This window comes from Protopterus annectens, chromosome 12.part0, assembly GCF_019279795.1.
Source record: "Protopterus annectens isolate FY-2018-M chromosome 12.part0, PAN1.0, whole genome shotgun sequence".
Classification (NCBI taxonomy): domain Eukaryota; kingdom Metazoa; phylum Chordata; order Ceratodontiformes; family Protopteridae; genus Protopterus; species Protopterus annectens.
Genome location: NC_056746.1, coordinates 212,079,982 through 212,103,035, shown reverse-complemented (window position 1 = coordinate 212,103,035; position 23,054 = coordinate 212,079,982). Strand labels below are relative to the sequence as shown.

The following is a 23,054-nucleotide window of genomic DNA, read 5'->3' as shown; positions in this document are numbered from 1 at the left end:
CTGTGTAACTTGTGTTTTGTAGCTATATGCTTGTCAACACCCATGATAAGAATGCACATATACACATCTCACGTAGAAGTCTCACATTACCTTGTTGATCCATACATTTCACACAATGGCTTTATCAACAAATTCTCACACAGAATTATAAACTAAAAAAAATATGACATGCTTCTAGTTAGGCTGGAAAGGAACCAGCATTACTTGTTCCTTATAAACAGTTAAATATTTAAGGATGTGTTTTTATATGACAATTATGCCCATCCCCAAACACACTCCAAGATTAAACATATAAAATCAGAGCAAAAGCAAATAACACAGTTCGTGGCCAGAATTCTAAACAATAAAATTCACTTTATTAAAACAAAAAAGAATTAAACAGATTAAGCGCTTTCATCTCATACAATCCATTAAAAACACTTCATTAATTTACATCCTTGCTTGCCTGCAACTTAATTTGCCATTTAAACCTCTCTCTCTTCTATATAGTTTCTATAATTAACCCCCCTGGGGTTGGGTGTAACCCATTCTAAAATACCAAAAGAAAACCCTACATGGTCTGCACAACTGGTGGCATGTTTGTAAAGTACATTATTATTATTATGTGTTAAAATTTGATAATGGTGTTTGTACATCCTAGGTTAAATGGCAAATTAAGTTGCAGGCAAGCTTCCATCCAGGGTTAAGTGAAATGATTTCTATTAAACCCATTCTTAATAAAAAAAGTTTTAGGATAATTTACATGTTTCATAGGAGGGGAGTTTATATTTATTACATTATAATTACCTGTTTATTCTGTTTATTTTAGAATAATTTAAATATAAGAAGTTTTAGTGTGAATACTTTTAACATATAATATATATTTTTTAAGATGGAAAAGGAGCAAACACTGTGTAAAAATGATCAAACCAAAAGCAAATAACACAGCTCGTGGCAGGAATTCTAAACAATAAAATTCACTTTATTAAAACAAAAAAGAATTAAACAGATTAAGCACTTTCATCCCTTAAACTGGGGACTTCATCAGAATCAATCCATTAAAAACACTTAATCAATTTATACCCTCAAAATTAATTACATCATTCAATCAAAAATTCTCTTAAAGAGCCATCTTAAAAAATATATATTATATGTTGATATGAGTAGAAATGTATTTGCATGAGGGCCTGTTAGATAACATATATCTCCTTTTGTTAGTCAACAAATAAAAATAAGAACTATGACTGTGTGTAAAAATGTGAAATATGTATATAAGTATATTTTACAACCACAGAACTGTTTGTGAAGGAAGTAACATGATCTGCTGAAAAAATTTGACAAATAACAATCTGGCAATGGAGACTAACCAACAGTGCATCTTAATAAATAGGGTTTTCTTTTAAGATATGGTTTTATTTTCAAGTTGGTTACTTCATTCTGACTAGAATACTAACAATGCGGATTTTTCCCATCAATTTGCTATTTTGAAAAACTGCATTTCATTGGATCATAATATATATCTATGTAGTGTGCAAATTTCTTGTTTGCTTTTGCTTAGAAAAATATGTCAATACCAACCCAAAACAAGATTGTTATGCACAAGAATAAAACCAGTGTTGGCTTTTAATTGACATGTTTCATTGCAATCAAGTTTTGCTAAGCAGGAAATTTTTCATAAAAAGTGGAACTAAAAGGAAAATATAAATGTTCATGCTTTTGTTTTTTCTCAGTCTGTCAAGAAAATCTAACTACATTACCACTTTCTTGTCTTCTTTCTGTTTATCCATGAAACTTTTGACAATCTGGGTAAAGTACTTCACCGTTTCTTTGGGCAAGATGTTGTAGCCCAATGCTTCCAAGAAGGGAGCAATTATGGGAAACAACACTGTGAAAGAGAAAAGAAAAAAATTACTATTACTCTGAGAATATAATGGTTGTAAACTCACATTGTTGATATACTGCTCACAGGAAATGGAAATCTAACTCTCTCCAGTTTTTGTAAACATCAGTATTTCCATGATATCCTAATAATGTAAAACATAATCTAGACCTGCTCATAACTTAAGGATTCCTATTCAACAAGGATTAGATAAACAAATATCAAGTTATACTCCCTAGATACTGGACAACTGCCCTGCAACTCTTGGCCCATTACTGCTTGGGTCTATATTATATATTCAAAGTTTTAAAACTTCGAATCCCATATGTTCGACAACATATGATCAAAGTTTGAAATTTAGAATATATAATAAAACATAAAAAAAAAATAAAACTTAGCTTAATGCTCCCCCTGCACCCCCCACACACCCCTACTTAAATATACCAACTCCGAGATCGCACTTCAGGGCAGAAAAGGGAAATTCTCCCATGCTGCACCGTATGGCGCAGTTACATTTAACCTTCAAACTTTTCAAAGTTCAATCATATGCTGTCAACCCTATGACATTCGAACTTTGAAAAGTTAGTTCATGTAATAGAAACCCTACTACTTTACTACTTAAGTGGCCATTTCTTAAAGTTACTGCCTGGTATTATGGACATATCCTCCCGTATGTTCCCTAATGACTATCTTCAGTAGCATGGAAGAATTTTTAAGAATGCATAAACTGTTAGAACTCCTTCCCACCTACTAAAGCCTGGAAGACAAACTTAAGCCCTGGACCATTTACTAGATTACTTAACTGATGCTATTTCTAAGGTACTCAGTAACACTGCATCCCTCCATTTAAGACAGAAGACTAATATGTTCACTCCATGGATCAAATTATAAATCCACAACCTCACCAGGACTATAATTCTTAGCTGATGTTCCTATACTTCTGATGAGAGACCACTTCCTGACAAACCAGAAAATGATGACCAAGTGATGCTATGGACATTGTCTCCATAGGTGGTTATCTGTGAAGTCCAGCAACGTTTGCAAGGATCTGGATGAGTTCTTTCATAAAAAAAAAAAAAAAAAAAAAAAAATTCACGAAGACTTGTGACTATGAAAATTCAGTGGAATTCCTGGTGCTTATCACCTAACCACTACATCTACATTCAGGTCTCTTTACAATAGTTTCTATATGGGTGACTACAAACTAGCTGACCAAGCTGTAACTGTCCAAATGTAACTGACCGAGATCAAGTGTGTGAAGTAGCATCTTGTGCCCCTGAATATGAAGTACAGTTAGCACATATAAGTTTGGAGTGTGGGGGGAGGGGTTTGATTATCTCTCATATGAGGGATCAAGGGGTCTTTTGCCCTAGGCAGAAACATTCACTTAAGCTATACAAAGGTAAGTATGCCTTCAATCTGTTGAGATCAAGCACTGTTCTTTCAGTCAACCATGCACCTGTCTAGGGTTGCCACCTTTTCAAATGCCCAAAGTGGGACATTTTTTGTAGAAACGTGCAATTTTGCAGGACAGACATACCCACGGGGAGTGCAAAGGACATAACATCACTGTTTCTGTCCAAATAAAAGCTTATTCTTGTAGCATATGAGTTGCTTATGTTATTTCATATAATATTTAGGTGTTTCAGATACAAAATAACTGTTTCATGCAACTATTAAAGAAAACTTAGTAAATATTTTTTGCCTTAAAATCGCAGGACATTTGCCATTTTTTAGATTATTTTCCTCAGGACAAAACTGCCCAAAGTGGGACTGTCCCTCGCAAAGAGGGACAGGTGGTAACCCTACACCTGTCGAGCATAGAGAAACCTTTATAACTGACTTCTGCTGCTTTTCCTCTACAACTCACTTTCTTGATCACCTTGCTGACAACCTCTCATAGGGGCTACTGTAGTGACCTCTAGCAGGGCCATCCCATAGACAACCAGTCACAGTGTCCACTGTGGCATCCTCTAACAGGAACCATCCTACTCACAATCTTTCACAGTGACCACTGCAGTAAGCTGTAACAGTATCCTACTGGCAACCAGTTACAAGACCACACTAATGATAAAATCTCACAAGGTCTACTCTAACAACAACCTTTCACAGGAACCCCCCTAATAACCCCTCTGACTGACCACCTTAATGACAGCTTCTCACAGGAAACACACAATTGAAAACCTTTCATAAGTTCATCAGTTAAGGTCAGTTCCACCTCAAGCTACAAACTGTCCAGAATGTGGATAAGCTGTTGCTAACATTTAAATGTTTCCTTCAGAATGTAATTAATCACAGCAACATGTACAACAGCCAAACTTAATTGATCAAAACTTTTCAGACAGGCCCAAATGCAACACTAAAAATAATTAAATAAAATTAAATGCACACTCATGACCCATCCTATCAGCGCAAAATAAGGCATTAACATATTCTGCAGAAGTAGGATCTGTTGGTTACCTTGTTATCCTCCTGACACAGGAAGGACTGAATAGCAGATTGATAACTTGAAAAGGGGCTAAGTATTGTACTTACTGTGTAATTATTTATTAAATTATTAAAATGCTTATATACAGTGTAGAAAATAGAAGTAATACTAACAATGAATGTTCCAGCCATAAAAGCATTTATAATAATGTAGCCGACGCATTACAGATTTTGCTAAGGCTCCATTTGAAAAGGTTCAAAATTCTACAGTTAAAATGAATGCCCTGTTATAACAGCAACAGTAATACTACCATTCATTTAATAAAGAGAGAGCTACTTGCAAGGTCTGACCACTGATTAACCACACCTGACCCTTTGTCTTTAATACTGCTAATGTGCAGCCCTAACCAGAGTAACAACAGCTATCTTCACTGTCTTAAACACTGCTAATGTGCAGCATTGACCATTAAATGTACCTGTCCCCATTTTCTCAACTACTCATAATGTGAAGCACTGACCACTGAGTAACCATACAGACCCCCTTTGCCTCAAGTACTGCTAATGTGCAGCACCTGCCAATGAGTAGCCATACTTGCTCCCATTGTCCAATATACTGCTAATGTGCAACTGTCTACTGTGTAACAAAACCTGGCCCCATTGTCTCGAGTATTGCTGATATACAGCACTGAGTAACCATATGTAGCCCCAGTGCTGAAGTATCGCACTAAACAGTAAATAATCGGGTTGATGACAATTTGTTGAAGTGCATAAACCCGAACCACACATAATCTAACCCAAATGTCCTATAATAAAAATATTATAAAAAAAATTGTTCCTGCCCTGCACCTCTACACCCCTTGCTAATATATATATATATATATATATATATATATATATATATATATATATATATATCAACCAAGGTCACACTACAGTGGGGAAAGCGCTTATATAAAACCATTCAGTGTTGGTTTGTGATTTGTTGTGCAATTGCTTTGTAAGAGATTTACTTTGGATTTATATTTTATTTTTTACCTCTGATTTTTACTGTTATAATGTGGTCTGATTGTAAGTGATAGTGAGCAGAACCTACTGTGCACATTGGCAAGTGATATAAAGGACGTGCAGCACTTTAGTGTGACTGGTACAACTGGTATGGAAGGTCACAATGATGACTTTATCAATTTTTTAAACTCTATAGTCACTGACTTTGTTTATTATTTTCTTTTATAATTTTTAATTGATTGTGGTTGAGAATGGATTCCTTCAATTAGTCTGAAATTAATGATTTGCTAAAACACAAGTATCTTGCCCAGTGTGCTAAATATTATGTGCATATAACGTTAACATCTGATAACACTGGTGATCTGTGTTCCTCGTGTCAAAGGTTGGATGATTTGTTTACTATTAGTAGTAAATCTAGACTTACTGATGATGACTGCACTTATGCAACTGCCACAGCTTGGAGAACTGTTACATACATTAATGACTTGGCTGATGAGGAAAGGAAGTGTCTACTGTTAATAAAGATCATTTCATGAACATTAAAGAAGATACTTCTAATGACAACTATGGAATTCAGGATACAAGCATGCAGCAATCTGGGATTCACAGCATATAGAAAAAATAAAAAACAAGAAAGGAATAGCACATAACAAGAAAGACAAATAAACTGGTTAATGTCTATGGTGCAAGAAGTATATAAACTAAAAAAGGACACTGCTCTGTAATATAGCAAACGGATTACAGGGAATGATACTATTGTTCAATCATAAAACATTTACTCTATAGAAAATTATATAATTTTTTTCAAAAGAGAAGGGAGATAAAATGAGGCAAGGGGCCGGCTAAAAGGGAAATATCGAAACTGAACTTTAAAGAGTTAAAAAATATTACTGTAAGAAAAAAAGATGAGAAAGACTGAAGTTGACAGCCTGGCTCAACCTGTGGAAGTGCAAAGACAGCTGGATGAAAACTGTATGCTTGCAAATGAAATAATCAGTAAAAACAGTAACATTAATAAGATTAATGGTGATGAAGATCATCCTTTTGCAATGACAGAGCAAACATTACTGAATTAAAAGTGGGAGAATCTTCAGATCTGGCCAGAAATATTGTACTAGTAATTAAAGATTCAATTATTACAGAAAATGAAACATTTGCTGAGAGGATAATGAACATAGAATAATGTTACGTTTTCTAGAAGCAAAAATAGAAGATATAATTAGGGCCTTAGAATGCCTTAATTTAAAGAAGTATGGCACTGTTTTTATTCATGCTGGCACAAATGATCTGATCTTCAAGGACTCACTGTTGATAGGGTGCTTACAGCCTTCTTTGAAAACATAACTTGCACAGGTGTTACTATGCATTTTTTGCAAATCACAAAAGGGAGAGTCAGATCAGTGTGAATGAAGATGGGAGGGGGGGGGTAAATACCTACATGAAAAATGGTTAATTTAAAAAAAAAATGTAGACCTACATGAAAAATGGTTCATTTTAAAAAGTGGAAATGTGTAGGACATTCAAGCCTAATTTTGAGCACATGTATTTAGAAACAATGGAGTCTTCTTGTCAAGAAGAAGGGAAAAAAGTCTTTGCAGTAGATACATTGCAATATTTGCCTAACACAAGACAGGATTTTTACCAGGTCAGAAATGAAACGGTTTGTAGATAACAGCACCTGATGTACGAGTGTTGGTTGTTAATGCAAAGAGCATTAGTATTAACACTTTTATTAGAAAATGTGCTACATTCTAAAAAGATGTGTGTTGTTATTGTTTATGAACACGGTTAAAGAACAATGAAGGGAAACCAGTGCTATCAGGGTATAAATGACTACTGTAACAAACACTAAAAATATCAGGTGGAAGTGTTATGATATGGATTAAAGATTGTTATTAAACCTGTACTTATTACATGTTTGATGAAAACAGTATTGTGCATTGTGTAACTGTGACAATAAAGACAACTTTGGGACAGATAACAATTGTTGGAATATATCAACCACAAAATTCAAGTTCTGATAACCTAGAATCCATACATTTCTTGCCTAAAACCCAGGAGGGATACTAATAGTCAACGGGGACTTAAATTTAACAGAAACAGATTGGAATAATATTGTTTCAGAAAAATCACTAAGGAAATTATTTATAATATATGTTCAGGAACAACAACTGCTGCATATTGTAAAAAAAAAAAAAATACTACCAGGGAATGGAACATACTGGACATTGTTTATGTTCCTAAAGAAATGACTGTTACTTGGTGTCAAGTTTTACCACCATTAATATGTAGTGATCATAAAGTTATAAAGGGTAAATTGCTTCTAGATAATTCTGCCAAACTGAAATTTAAACCAATGCAGAGAAGACTAATAACAGACTATGTGGAAGTAAAACAGTCTCTATGTAGAACTAATTGGAATGGTACGTTCAGCAGACAAGCTACAGAAGGAACCTGTCAAATTTTGAAAGGGAATTAAAAATAAGATAATTAAAATGAAAGATAAGAAATCGAAACAAGGTTGAACTATAACTTTGAAGACTGAAATAAACTGTACAGACAAATGAAAATGGTATGAGCCAAGATCAAGAAGAAATTGAAGAAAATGTATATAAAGATAACTGAGCATAACAGCAAACCATTTTATAGATACAAAACACATGGTATCAGTAAACACATAAATATATACATATACAAAATCTTATGCAAAACAATTTGGCTCCAAAAAGGGGTGACAGATTGTACTTGTAACATCCAGGTAAGTTCAGATACTGAAATTAAATTAAATTATACTGAAAAAGAACTATGCAAACTAGACCCAAACAAAGCACAGGGAAGATACAGAATTGATAATAATGACACGAGAACACTTGAGCATGAATCTACAAGACCATTATATCTGCAATAAACTAGGTAATTTAAGTGAGGGGAGATTCCTCTAGATTGGAGACAGGCTCTTATTAAACCCATCTTTAAAGTGAAGAGAAACAGGGTAAAACTAGAGTCAAACAGACATACATGCTTACTTTGCCGTGGAAATATAATAGAGAAGATTATTTTGGATAATTTTTTGTCAGAATTGGAAGTTGGGACTTGAAACCATATATCAGCATTTAAATACTGAAAATAGTTACATAATTTCCTGTAACATGATGTTCTATAACAATATAACAACATCTATAAATGAAAGATTTTGCTGTGATATAACTTGTATAGATTTAATTTCAGAATGGCTATAGGGTCATACATAAAACACTGATCAATAACTTAGAACTAGGTACTGATGTAATCTTGATAAGATGGACAGCTGAATGGCTTAGAAATAGGATATGGCAAGTATCATACAGCAATTGAACAGGTACAGCTCTAGATTCCAATCAGGTTACCTGACAGGGCTCTCTCTTATGTCCACATTTGTTTAGGTTGTATTTTTCAAGAATATCTTTTTTCATAAAAAGCCAATAGTATCCCACTGTGATTTAAGCAGTCACTGCTATCCAAGCTGAACCACATACAGTTTGAGGAGCATGATTAAAGAAATTTACGATGAAGAGGATAAATTTACAGCTTCAGGACCTATGGTGATCCTGGTGGTCAGCTAATGGATGTCTTCACAGAGCTGGTCCTCCTTCCAGAGGAAAAATAAAAGACATCAGTAGTCAAGACTTAGAAGTTTTAGTGCATGTATTAGCATTCTTATCTAAACACAATTGGGTAGTACAGAATGTTCTGTTATATAAGGTCAACATGGGGGGAAGGCAGTACGCGAATGACTAGGAGCAATACAGTCAGTGGATCACTGTTCTTCATTTGAATGACTTTAACTGGTCAATGGGGGGGGGTGGATTATAATTCTCAAAATGAATGTCTAACTGGACAGTGAGATGGTGTGAGGTGGGGAGTTTCCTTCTCGCTGTGCTTTATTGTGGCTTGGAAATTTGGAAATAAGCAACAATAGTGTACCACTCCAGCTGAAATCACCTGCTTTGCCAAGACTTAAAAATGCATCTAGTACATTTTAATCATTACAATGAATTAAAAGAAGTGCTTTGATTGGGGTAACAATCAGATTCATCAACAAAGGAACTGCTTTCTACAGTATAACATATCGGATCTATAGCCTGCTTTTAAGGGTCTTTCTTGCTTTCATAAACTATTTACATATCCTTAGTGACAAAACAGAGCATTTAGTATTGGTAACCCAACTCTCTAGTAAAACATGCAGGGTTTTTACCATGATCTCCATTTTTATTTTTTTTTGTACAAATAGGAATTTGTTTGGAAATAAAACATGAAAACCAAATATTCTGTGTATCACTGGGATAACTGAAGTGGGAACAGCAGAAATAATCATCATCTTTCGGCTGTTCCCATTAGGGGCTGCCACAGCAGATCATCTGTTTCCATTTCTTCCTGTCCTCTGCATCTTGCGCTGTCACACCAACCACCTGCATGTCCTCTCTCACCACACCCATAAACCTTATCTTAGGCCTTCCTCTTTTCCTCTTACCTGGTAGCTTCATCCTTCACATCTTTTTCCCAATAAACTCAGCATTCCTCCTCAGCACATGTCCAAACCAACGTAATCTTGCCTCTCTGGCTTTGTCTCCAAACCTTCTAACCTGGGCTGACCCTCTAATATACTTATTCCTAATCCTGTCCACCTTCGTCACACCCAGTGCAAATCTTAACATCTTTAACTCTGCCAAATCCAGCTCGAACTCCTGCCTTTTTGTCAATGCCACCGTCTCCAACCCATACAACATAGCTGGTCTCACTACCCTCTTGCAGACCTTCCCTTTCACTCTTACTGGTACTCGTCTGTCAAAAATCACTCCCAACACTCTTCTCCACCCACTCCATCCTGCCTGTACTCTCTTCTTCACCTCTCTTCCACACTCACCATTACTCTGAACTATTGGTCCAAAGTATTTAAACTCATCCACCTTCGCCACCTCTACTCCTTGCATCCTCACCATTCCTCTATTCTCCCTCTCATTCACACACATATATTTCTGTCTTAGTCCTGCTGACCTTCATTTCTCTCCTCTCTAGAGCATATTCCATCTCTCCAGCGTCTCCTCCACCTGTTCTCTACCCTCACTACAGATCACAATGTCATCTGCAATCATCATAGTCCACGGGGACTCCTGTCTGATCTCGTCTGTCAACCTGTCCATCACCATTGCAAATAAGAAAGGGCTCAGTGCTGATCCTTGCTGTAATCCCACCTCCACCTTAAACGCATCCGTCACTCCCACAGACGTCACCGCTGTCACACTACCCTCGTACATATCCTGTACCACTCTTACATACTTCTCTGACACTCCCGACTTCCTCATACAATACCACAATTCCTCTCTAGGCACCCTGTCATATGCTTTCCCCAAGTCTACAAAAACACAATGCAACTCCTTCTGACCTTCTCTGTACTTCTCTATCAACACTCTCAGAGCAAATATCGCATCTGTAGTTCTCTTTCCTGGCATGAAACCATGGAACAGCAGAAATAATGACTGTGCTTAAAAACATTATTAACAGCAGTGGGAATGCTTGTTACAGTCCTATAATGGGATGAAGGAGTGAACCACATAGGACTTGTATACAATGGATCTGCTGCATCTGGAGAGAAAACGTTCTTAAGGCTCTCTAAAATTAATTTCTATACTGAATTTTGTGGTTTATTTTTTGCAGAGGCAAGATGCTTTTAATCAAACAGCTAGAAAGTAAACCTGGGGCATTGTAAGTATTTAATTAACTGCCACCAACTCCTCCTCAAGGATGGAGCTTTTGTTGTAGTGTAATGGTTCCCAGACTATTGTGAACAAATGTGGAAAAAGAAGCTGTCATGGTAAGGAAAGGCCATGCTTTGTTTTGCCATAGTCTTTCTTGTTAGTCTCAGTTTTACATGGTGGACTATTCTTATTTTGAACTTATTGACAGTTTTGCCCACATAAAAAAATGTTGCACTTGTTGCATTGGGCCGTGTACACAAGATTCTCAGTGTTACAGTTTCCACGTGTTGCTCCAATACTTCAGTGTGAGACCGGGCATGTAAAGTGGTCACTGCCACTTACTACCCTACAGCACTTGTTGTCCATTTGCTCACATTTTTAGCTGCTTTCTACGCTGCTACCTTTACTTTTTAATCAACTTCTAATGCTCCTTGTCTTTCTAAACTAAGTTTGATTTATGTCCTAGTATTTTTTATCTTTTTATTGTCGTTAATGATTATGCAGTTTTCAGTTATTGTTCTCCTGCTTGCCTTGTAATCTTTAGTAAAGGTGAGGGTCATGCTTCCTTTATCTTTGGGGTCTCTGATTAAATTCTAAAGTTCTCCCACTGACAAGTCCAACATAGCAGAGCTCTTACTCTCTTTGAGATCTTTACTGGCTGTAAATAAACTACAATGAAGCATTCTTTTGCTGTATCCCCTAGTAGAGAAGTCTTTCTCAATGTCATGGAGGCTGTTTGCAAAGTCTTTAAGTTCTTTAGAAACGCAAGACAGCCTCATTCCCTGAAATGTAATCATATTTGTTTTTAGAATATGGGTGTGCATATTACTGCTGTATAGCAGTGACTTTAACCTAATGGGTTTCTGATACAGATTGTTAGCTAGAGTGCCTGTGCCTGTGTCCACATCCTTCGAAACTGAGATCCAGAAAATGTACAGAGTCCTTGCTGTGGGTAGTGGTGAACCTCAGGAAGCTGGTTGATGTATTGATGTGGTCATAAAAAGCCTATAACTTTTCCTCATCTCCCCATACATTAATCATGTTGTTCATAAAAAGTAACATTTTATCCAACTGTGGAATACTGAACTATAGATGGTGTTCTCTTCCCACTCTCCTAGTGTGGCATTCACTAAGCTGGAGACCACTGTTGCTGTCGTGGCTGTCCCTGTGATCTGACTGTTGTATTTCCAATTAAAGATGAATAGTTACTGCCAAGATAGAGGTTTAGGAATCTTCCAAGGATTTCTGTTTCCCCATGGAGTGCTTCTCTTCCTCTCAGGTAGGCCTCTGTAACTGCTATGATGCGGTATTGATGTGGAAGCACAGAGCACAGTTCTTCCACATTTTACTGCAATCAGGATGATCTCCTCATTAACGGGAACATTTCTGTTTTTCCCTGGAAAGTCAAGGATGTCCAGGAAGAAAGATTTTTTAGTCTGCAAAATGTCTGATTTTTTTACCTTGAGGTATAATGATATCAGCCCCATGCTGGTAACTAAAAACCTGTAGGGTAGGTCTAGAGCATTATAGTGTGGCTTTGGTATACCATAAAATGTTGCTATCAAAGGGAGGGCTATTGTTAAGAACTCGTATAGCTTATTGTTGAATAGTTCTTCCCCATTCAAACTTTTAAATTTGTTCATGGATGTCTTTAGAAACATTTTCTACCCAGTCAGATTTGTCTTGTCATATAATGTGACATTATCTAACACAGATTCTATCTCTGTATTGCAGGCTGCCACATCTGTTACAAGAATACCTCCCCACTTAGCTGTTTTCATCATTTGCACATTTTATTACTGTTTAATTCCCTTAATACTATCATCTCTTCCTTGTCTAAATTATAAGCTCTTTTATAGGGATTTATTAGTACCTTTATTATGTTTGCTTCACATTTGATCTCATATGCAGACAAGATGGGGTGCACGGGGGCAAAAATTGCTAGGTTGCTTCTATTTCTTTAAACTATGAATATTGTTGTTGTCATTATTTTTCTAATTGTCATTAAAGTAAATTTTTAAATTCAGTTTTCTAACAAACAATCTTAAGTCTATGGAGATGTTAATTAGATTACTACAAGAATGAGGACTGAAAGTTATGCCCTCATCAACACAGCGGAACTGTTATTCACTTTGAGACCTTTCGCTCTACTGCCATGAGGGTCTAGGTCAACTGGTTCCAGATTTTAGTCCCGTCTTGTGGTTTCTATTTCCATGCCTCCGGTTAGGAGCTTGTAAAGTCCTTTAGATCCCTTTTCCCTTTCTAGGTCCTATCCCACTGATGGTAATGTGGTGGGGGGTAAAGTATCTGAAGGTGGTGATGTACCCTTTAGTTCCTTCAGTGTCTCTTTTGGTACTTGGTTGTGGCTGCTATTGGGGATGGTATCCCTTGAGTTTACTTGGTCGGTTGTCTGGTGTATTGATGGAATAAGGGGTGTTGTTAAGTCCACACTGTGTTGGTTGGGGCCCTGGTGAAAATCCTGTGATCCAGTAGACATCTGTGGTTCCCTCTATCCTTCAAACCCTATTTGAGTTAGATGTCCATACTGGTATTGCTGGTTTCTCCTTTGATTTTCATATTTTTTCTGAGTTAACCTCTTGCTTCTATAGGGTTTGTGTCAGTGTTCTTCCCTGTTCTTTGAGCCATAATCCTTAATGAACAAATCCATTTTCCTGAATTTTTTTTCTTTTGTTTTATTTTTGAAGACTGTGACCCTGTCCTCTGGTTCCCTTGCCTTATCTGTCCATGTATCACTGTTTTTACATCATTTCTCATGTTTTAGTACACTGTTTGTGGTCACTTTCTGATGACTTCTGTTGTGTTTCAGAAGAATCCCTATTCATTTAAGGCTTGCTTCTTCCAAGGTACTATCCTATTTTACAGTCAGGTCCTCATGGACATTGTTCCAGATAGGCTTTCCGATGAGTCTCAGTTCTCTCTTGGTATTAGCTTATTCTCCAGGCTATGTTTTGGGCAAATCCCCTCACACTAGAAACATTTTAATTTCTTCTAATTTATTCAACTGTTTTTTTTTTCTAGTTGGAAAAAGTTGTTGTTTGTCTTTTGGCTTTTCCCGGTTATTGGTCGTCACAGCGGAACTCCGGTCCGCTAATGATTGGCAGTTGGTTTTTATGGTGTCGAGTTGCCAGCCCGACGCCCAACCTTCAATGAAGGCACACCCATTCAACGCATGTTTTTCGAATGCCCACTTGACCGCGGGGAGGACATGCAGGCTCCACACAGAAGGCACTCCCAACCCAAACTGAGAATCGAACAGGAGAACCTCTTGCTGTGAGGCAACACTGCTACCGTTGCACCACGTGTTCAAATTCTTAGGCTGATCTGGTGCAGCAGAGGTTTGCTGGTTTCTTTTGTCCACCCCAGACTCTCCTCCCTTCCAAATGGGTATCTGGAAATGTGCTTTAAATCTTGAGTCCCCTGAGGTTAAGTGCTGTGTTCTCCACTCTCCATTAGTTTTGGCCCTCCATGAGGGTGTTGCATCAGCAGATGAATCCCTGGCTACTGCACAGAATAATGAGAAATAAAAAGCCAATAGTATTGCACTGTGAATGAAGTGGTCACTCTTATCCAACCTGAACCACACACTGCTTCAGGAGCAACAAGCATAATGAAATTTAATCTCAGGACCTATGGTGCTACTGGATGTCTTCGCAAAGCCAGTTCTCCTCCTGGAGAATAAGATCATAATGAAATTTAATCTCAGGACCTATGGTGCTACTGGATGCCTGCACAAAGCCAGTTCTCCTCCTGGAGAAGTAAGATTTCAGTACTCAGTCTTAAAAGTTTTATTTGAAGGATTAGCATTCTTGCCAAAAGACTATTTGGTAGCAGAGGATTTTCGTTCAGCACTGTAAGGTTAACTTGAATGAGAGGAGTTAGTAAAGTGAGCAGCTAGGCGCAATGCTGGTGGTGGGTTACGATTCCCCATTTGAGTGTCTTTAGCTAGCAAATGCAGTGGGTGAATTATTATTCTCATACTGAATGTCTTTAACCAGCTAATGGGTTAGAAGTTTCCTAGCTTACTCATTTTACTTGGTCTCCTCTTACATACTGGTCACAAAAGCAGTCTTCTTGACATCTAATAATCATTTTATGTGCAGACACTCCTGATTTTTCTGCAGCTCAGGTACTGGAAAATGTGCACCTAGAGTATACCCTTTTCACCTGAGGTGTTCTACAGTCTGTATGCAGAGAACTTGAAAATGAGTAAACTGATTACATATGTTACAGACAAGGCCTGTCTGCAAAAGAGCTTGACTAACCTGACAGTTTCAGCATAGGATAATTATTTGCTGACAAAAACATCAAGGGTGAATAAATACTGCACATGTAAACTAAAACTGTAGACTCTAAGGATCTGGGTATATGAGTAGATCCAGCTATGGATCTTTCTAATCATATCAGCCAATTGGTTAATTACAGTTATAAAACCATATGTTGTTTAAAAATACTTATAAACTCGAGGAAATCAGAAATTATGAAATCATTGTTTGTAAGTCACACTAGACCCAAATTAGAGTATGGAATAACAATATGGAAATCTTATAAGAAAACAAGCATGAGTAAATTGGAAAGGGTACAGTGGAAACCTTCCAAGTGCATGGATGTGAAAATGTATGTTATTATGAAAGATTAAAATATATGTACTTGTACAGTGTCTCATATAAATATTTAAGAGGATACCTTAATCAGGTATATAGGCAATTATAGATAACTACCGCAAGGAATGTTTGGGGTTATCAAAGAATATTAGAGAATCATCAGAATATCTACGCAGAAGATTATATAGGAATGAGAGATGTACTAATTGGTTCACTAGGAAAGTAGCTGATGCATGGCATTACTGCCCATGCCTGAAATATTAGATGTATATATGTATGCATTTCCCAATCCCTGCTATTCCACTATCTCACTCAGGAAAAGCCAGTAAAGATAAGTGTGTGTGTATGTGTGTATTCTGTTTAGCTACATGATGTAAGTAGAGCATATAGACAGGGCGCACAGTCTACTGATACTGAAGACATGCAAAAACAGACCATGAAGCAGGTTTCTGAGAATATTCCAGAGGTTATGTAGAACAGTTGCAAATACATTCTTCAATGTGTGAACAATGCTAAAGCTAATACAGTAAAAGGTCTGTCAGATGTTGAATTTTAGGGTGCAGAACTTAGTGAAAAGTATACACATTCATAATTTTACTAGCAAACAATCCACTGCATCTACTAAGTATAACTTAAAAAAAAGTAGTCCGCACATCCATGCAGGTACAGAAGCACAACCCACTGTACTGAATACAAAATGATATTCTGAAGATGTTTGCTGATTTATGTGAAGGCTGAAGATGCCTACGGGCCAAGTACTATAAAAGGACACCAAGTGAGGCAGTTCCTGTGGTCCATGCCCCATGCAGGTTTCCTGCTGCACTTAAGGCTAGCACCAAATAAAATCTAAATCATATACATTAAGTAGGAGCCAAAGACCAACAGAAAGAATCAGCAGTGTTGGTTTATTTATTTACGTTTGATTATCAGGATTGTCCACTAATCTCAATGGACCAATTACAGACAAAGCTTGGTGATTACAATCAGAATGTTCAGTATGAGATACAGACAGAGGTGCATATAATAACAGAAACACATGAAGGATTGCAAGGTTTGGAAGAATTGGTACTAGGAGCAAACAAAATAGATAAAACAAAAAATTGCACACTATTGAGACTTCACAAATTCTAACAAAGAAGCAAAAGCGTAAGAAGAGAAACAGGAGGAAAATAACTTCACAGTTTCTATAGTAATGACGGCACTTAAATGTGGCAAGGACTGCAGGTCTCAACCTTCTAAGAGGCCATTGTGGAACACAGACCATAGCAATGTGTGAGTCAAAATGTAGAGCGCTGTATTTTTGCACTGTGCGAAAAGTGTACCTTGGCCATGGCCGTGATCTTTTAACTACATAGTATCTTATCTAAATATTTAATAATGGCTACCCCCTACACACAGACATTTACATATATACACACACAGATGTAGAAGCAAAAACACAGGGTCTTCTACCAAGCATTCCAATTGGCTACTTAAACTCAAAGTCAATCTCTGACTGGTCCCCTTTTCTCTTTTTGCTGATTGGTTATAATTGTGATTTGGAAGCCAATCAGAGACCGAAAAGGGGAGCTATTACTACTGGGAGTTCAACAGAGGAAAACTGCTTCACTTTAATGTCAAATGTGGAGAGTTCTGTGTAATGCAGTGCACTTAAATGCTAAGGCAAGGACTGAGAATTACAGAGCAAACGGACAGTAATTCCTCTCCAAGATGGATTTTGTGTTAGGTCCTCTCCGATATGTTATTTTAGATCTGGACATTAATTTAGTCCCGAGAGTTACATCTTCCTTAATCAGGGCCCAAGTTTTGTTTAATATGCCTCTCAGTATACTTGCATCCTTAGAAAATGTCGTCATAAAGCTAACATTCAATTAATTCGCCACCATGGGATTTAAAGTTGTCTCCATCTTGGAGAGGAATTTAAAACCCTACATACCCAACAAGGGTATGAAAAAATGCGGCAGATGTCCCTACTGTAAATTCATTTTGACAAAAGCAACTTTTACAATCTCAGATTAACAATACACACTAGAAGGTAGATATGATTGTAACACAAAGGGGGTTGTCTACCTGGTGCACTGTCAATTATGTATTTGTTTTTACATAGAGAAAACAGAAAGACACTTCAAACAAAGAATGTACGAACATCAATATAGTATCACAAAAAAATTAGTACAAATGCTTTGGCTAGACATATTATAGATGAACCTAGTCATCATTTTAAATACTTGATTATCAAGCAAGTAGTATCGAATATTAGAGGGGGCCCATGGACTTTGAAATTGGAAGAACAGGAACGTTTACGGCAACGGAGGCTCAATGCACATTCATATCCCAGACTTAATGACTACTGCTGTCTGAAATGTATTTTAAAACTAAAATCATTATTGAGATAAAAAATATGTATGTCAGTGAATTTTATTTGTAAAATAGTTTCATATCTATGAAAAAGCATACTGTTGTTTAATAATGGATTGCAACCTGAATACGTGGGAAATTGCATTTAAAAATCATACGCTATTATTTTAATGGGTGGGTTTGTGATGTCATTAATTGAAAAACGTATTTAAGCACTTATTTGTATCCCTTTTATTGTCTGATGAAGTTACTTTATTTGAACAAAAGCGCTCACAATTAAAAGGTTTTTATCTACACTTTATGGTTTACAACTACTTGTAATGCTACACTATTTACCTACATTTGTACCACACTTGAAAGAGATCACAATGTCATTAGGAATGCTGCTAGACCATTATGCAGTATGATGTTGGGTCAGCAGATTGAGAAAAAAAGTTTCAAGTTACTGAAGCACCTAAAATCTACAGTACCTGTTATGAAATATAACCACGTGACACTACCCAGAACTCTACAAGTCGATACAAGTCAGAAAAGGTAAGAAGCAGTTCTGCTGTCTATTAATCTTGGGTACTGTCATATTCGTGGACATGCTATACACCAACTGAGAAGGAAATTCTAGCAATAGTGTTCATATGTATACTCTTCCCCCTTTGGCTGACCTGTTGTGACTCAGTTTGAACTCTGCAGTTCCCTACAAAACGGAGTCTACAACACTGCAATTGGTCATCATAACAACATCAGTTTCTCTCAGCATTTAAGAAGATTGAACTCTACAGTTCCCTACAAAACGGAGTCTACAGGACTGCAATTGGTCACCGTAAAAAATCAGTTTCTCTCAGCATTTAAGCAGACTAGGTTGCACACAGAAAACATTTGTTAAGCTTTCACTTAAAGTGCTGTGTAAGTAAGCAGGTCACCATTTTGGTCAGCCATAGGGCTCTTTTTTCTACTTGAGTGTTTGCCTCCTTCCCCTGTAAGTTAAGTAAACTGACTCTTACATTAAGAGCTATAATACTTACCTTATAGCTTTAGGACACCTTAGGAAACCTTGTAAACTGCAATAGCCCTGCTATGTTCGCTTTGCAGAGGCTCTATAAGTAGCTAGTGACTTTACTGAATTTCTGTGGTAACATTTGTGTTTAAACTGAACCTGTACCTAGAGAAAGTGTATAATCAGAGCTCCTACTTGCTGAATGTGTTTTTAATGTTTAAATTGCACACACACATTGAAGAAGTGCTTTCATGACTTGAATAACTTGGGCTAGCTATACCTGAAGTGCTTTTACTGGCAATTTTCCAGTTGTACAACTGTGAACAATTGATTTAGTTTTTCTGGTATATCTTTAAAATCTGGCAAGTGTTTAATTACTGCATTGCTCTCTTGCTTAGGTTTCTTAGTTATAAACCTTAGTTCATTCTGAAGTGTGCTACTTTACCCCCCACACTCAAACCTTTCTGAACGTATTATTATAAAATAACTGTCTGTTGTTGCCTTCATGCTTACCCTAGAATCTCTGCTTTTCTCTTTTCCTAGTTGAACTCTACATTTACCTACAAAACGGAATCTACAGGACTGCAATTGGTCACCATAACAAAATCATGGGGCCGTAGGGCTCTTTTTTCTACTTGAGCGTTTGCCTCCTTCCCCTGTAACTTAAGTAAACTGACTCTTACATTAAGAACTATAATACTTACCTTATAGCTTTAGGACACCTTAAAAAACCTTGTAAACTGCAATAGCCCCGCTACGCTCAGGCTCTCTTCGCTCCCCTCCCTGCCCCCAATTACCTCCCGCCCCCAGTACCTCTAAATTTATAGTACTATAGCCACTCCCCCACTTTCTAGATCCTATCTGCTTTCATCTGGGATAATTCCTCCCACCCCATTCTTCTACCTACATTTTAATAGCACCTATTAGCTTTCATCTTGCATTCTCCCATTCCCCTTCCAGTACCTTTACCTCACCACTCTATCTTCTGCTGTTGCATCACCAGGTAAAACAGTTCCTTAACTCACTAGCTGAATCACAGATAATGATATACTCCTCTTTACTACCCCTCTTGTTCGCACCATACCTCCTTACCTTGTATGAAAACCAGTTTCTCACGGGACTTCAGGTCCCGAAAGGCCATACTATCACCCCAGCTGTAAATCCTCCCACCTTCAACCATACTTACAGTACCAGGTCCTATCCAACATCTTGTTCAGTCTATCAACATCTCAACCCCAGGCACATTAGCTCTAGATCCAAACACTACCACAAACTAATAAACAAATTCCTGAAGTTCATCACCAAGTATAGACTTAACCTAATACTTGCTGGTGATATTCACCCCAACCCTGGCCTACCCACTTCAGATCCACATACCCCCTCTACTTGCAATCTAAGCTACAAACCTACAATTAATAGGCCAACTAACTCTCTCCTAGCCTATCATCTCAATATTAGAAGCATTAATAACAAGGTACATGAATTGCATGCACTTCTGGTTGTCCACTCTCCTGAGATTCTCTGTTTAACTGAAACCTGGTTAAAACCTAACACTACAGACAATGAAGTGTTACCACCTGGGTACAACATACACAGGCTGGATCGTGCTTCGAGGAAGGGGGGGTGGGGTAGCTGTACTCTATAAATCTGAGTTGAATGTCACCATAGATGCAATATAACCACCTCAGATTAATAACTCAGAGATTCTTGCCACCAAATTGCAACTTAATAAAAATAAATGCATTAATATCATCTGTATGTACATTCCCCCAGGTAACAATATATCTACACTTGAAGATATCCTGCACTGGCTATCATGTCACTACCCCCAAGAAACCCTACTACTTGGAGACTTTAACGTAGACTGGGGCACCTGTTCCTCAGAATCCCCAACCACCCATATTAACCTGCATGCATTTACACAAATCATATCCACCCCTACAAGGATAGGTAAACCCAACCAAAAAGAAAGCATACTTGACTGGGTACTCATAGTTACCCCTAACTGTACACCTCTGGTACCCTCCCTGATGGCCTAAGCGATCACCTTCTCACATATGTAATTAAGCACAAAGCCATTAATTCCCAACAACCCTTACTCAGAAAGGTTAGAAACAATAAAAACTTTGACCCTGCCAAATTCCAACAAGAACTAAACTCATGTAATTGGTCTATTCTAAAACACCTCCCCTTAGAGGACGCAGTAGCATACTTTAACAACAAATTCCTTCAGATCCTTGATTTGCATGCACCTGTTAGTTCAAAGAGAACAAAGGCAAAAACTGTGCCATGGCTTTCTAAAGAGTTGTTGTTGTGTCTTTCGGCTTTTCCCAGTTAGGGGTCGCTACAGTGGAACTCCGGTCCGCTAATGATTGGCAGTAGATTTTTACGTGCCGAGTTGTCGGCCTCTAAACTCAAAATTACCCTTAGAAATAAAGCATGGGCTTTATGGCATTCTTCTAAAGACCCCCAAGATCACATTAAATACAGGCAATCCAGGAACGAAACTAAAAAATCCATTTTACAAGACAAAAAACAATACTACAGTAAATCAAAATAACCCTCAGAAGTTTTGGGCAGGTTTAAATAATCTACTACATCCTGGACAAACTTCAACCCCAATCCCTGCTGCTACTATTGATAAAACCCCTGAAGATGTTTCTGACAGTTTTAACAGATTATTTACTGAGACAATTCAAGCCCTAGCTAGTCAACTACCTCCTAGCTCCCCTGGTCCTGAAAGTAGCACCCCTAGAAACCTACTCGCATTCAGCTTCTACCTTGATCAAAAAATTAAAACCCACTACACGTTCTGCTGATCAACTCCCTACAGAGTACCTACAAAAATCAGCTGATGCTATTGCTTACCCCGTCTCAATACTAATCAATCGAACCATAGTAGAAGCTAAAATTCCCACCATCTGGAAAATATCCTATGTAATCCCACTTCACAAAGGAGGCAGCTCTACTGAATTCTCCAATTATAGGCCAATAGCTATACTCTTTCCACTTGCAAAGATTATGAAAAAAATTATTCATAGACAACTCATGCACCACCTAATCTAGAATCACCTTATTGCAGACACTCAGCATAGCTTCCGTCCTCATCACAGCACTACTTCAGCCCTCCTAGCCTTTACCAACACCATAAACCATAATCCCAACAATAATTATATATCCTCAGCCCTCTTCTTGGATCTTTCCAAGGCATTCGATATGGTTGATCAACTTTTAATCCACACACTGCAAACATTCTACCTAGATACTAGAGCCCTTCAGTGGTTTCAATCCTACCTGAATGGTTGACAGCAGGCTGTCCTCTGGCAGAACAAACTCTCTAACCTTCTACCTAACACCCTTGGAGTACCACAAGGCTCTATACTAGGGCCCTTGCTGTACTCCATCTTCATTAACGACTTTTATACTGTCATCCCAAGTCAGCTGTACCCAATATGCTGATGACTCTTCTCTAATTTGCTTGGCCACATCTCCAATAGAGTTATGGTAAGCTACCCAGGCAACCTTTAATACAATAGAAAACTGGTTTTCTAAACGTCGTCTGATCCTAAATCCCAAAAAAACTAAAATGCTGTTATTTTCGCCAACACGTAGGTCTACTGCTTTCACCTTTACCATAAATTCAAATGATGACACAATAATCTCCCCTGACCCCTCTACAAAACTATTAGGTGTCATCATAGATAAATCTAAAATTCAACCTACATGTTAACCAAACTATCAAAACCATCAATAAAAAACTAGGGTCACTTTACAGAATAAAAGCCTTCCTAACCCCTCCAGCTAAGATTGCCATAGCTCGCTCTCACCTTCTTTCAACCCTTCTGTATGCATCCCCTCTACTCTCGAATTTAAACAAGACTGTCCTTAAACTCTCAATTTGCTACAACCACATTGCCAAGTTTGCCACTGGGCTGCCTTTTAGGACACATCATTGCCTCAATCTAAAATCAGCTTGGGTGGCTTGAACTACCCAGCCTAATCCAGTATAACCAACTGATTATGGCCTGTAAAATCCTCTATAATCCAGACAATACTCC

General features: G+C 37.5%; 1 protein-coding gene across 1 annotated transcript in view; it reads right to left on the bottom strand.

The window, feature by feature from the left end:
• The window catches only part of LOC122816456 (cytochrome P450 3A2-like), a 525,311-nt gene that overhangs the window by 162,421 nt on the left and 339,836 nt on the right, over positions 1 to 23,054 (bottom strand). Inside the window, exon 8 of the mRNA XM_044089264.1 lies at positions 1,737 to 1,864. Within this exon, the coding sequence (XP_043945199.1) occupies positions 1,737 to 1,864 (128 nt within the window). The remainder of the gene's footprint in view (positions 1 to 1,736; positions 1,865 to 23,054) is intronic.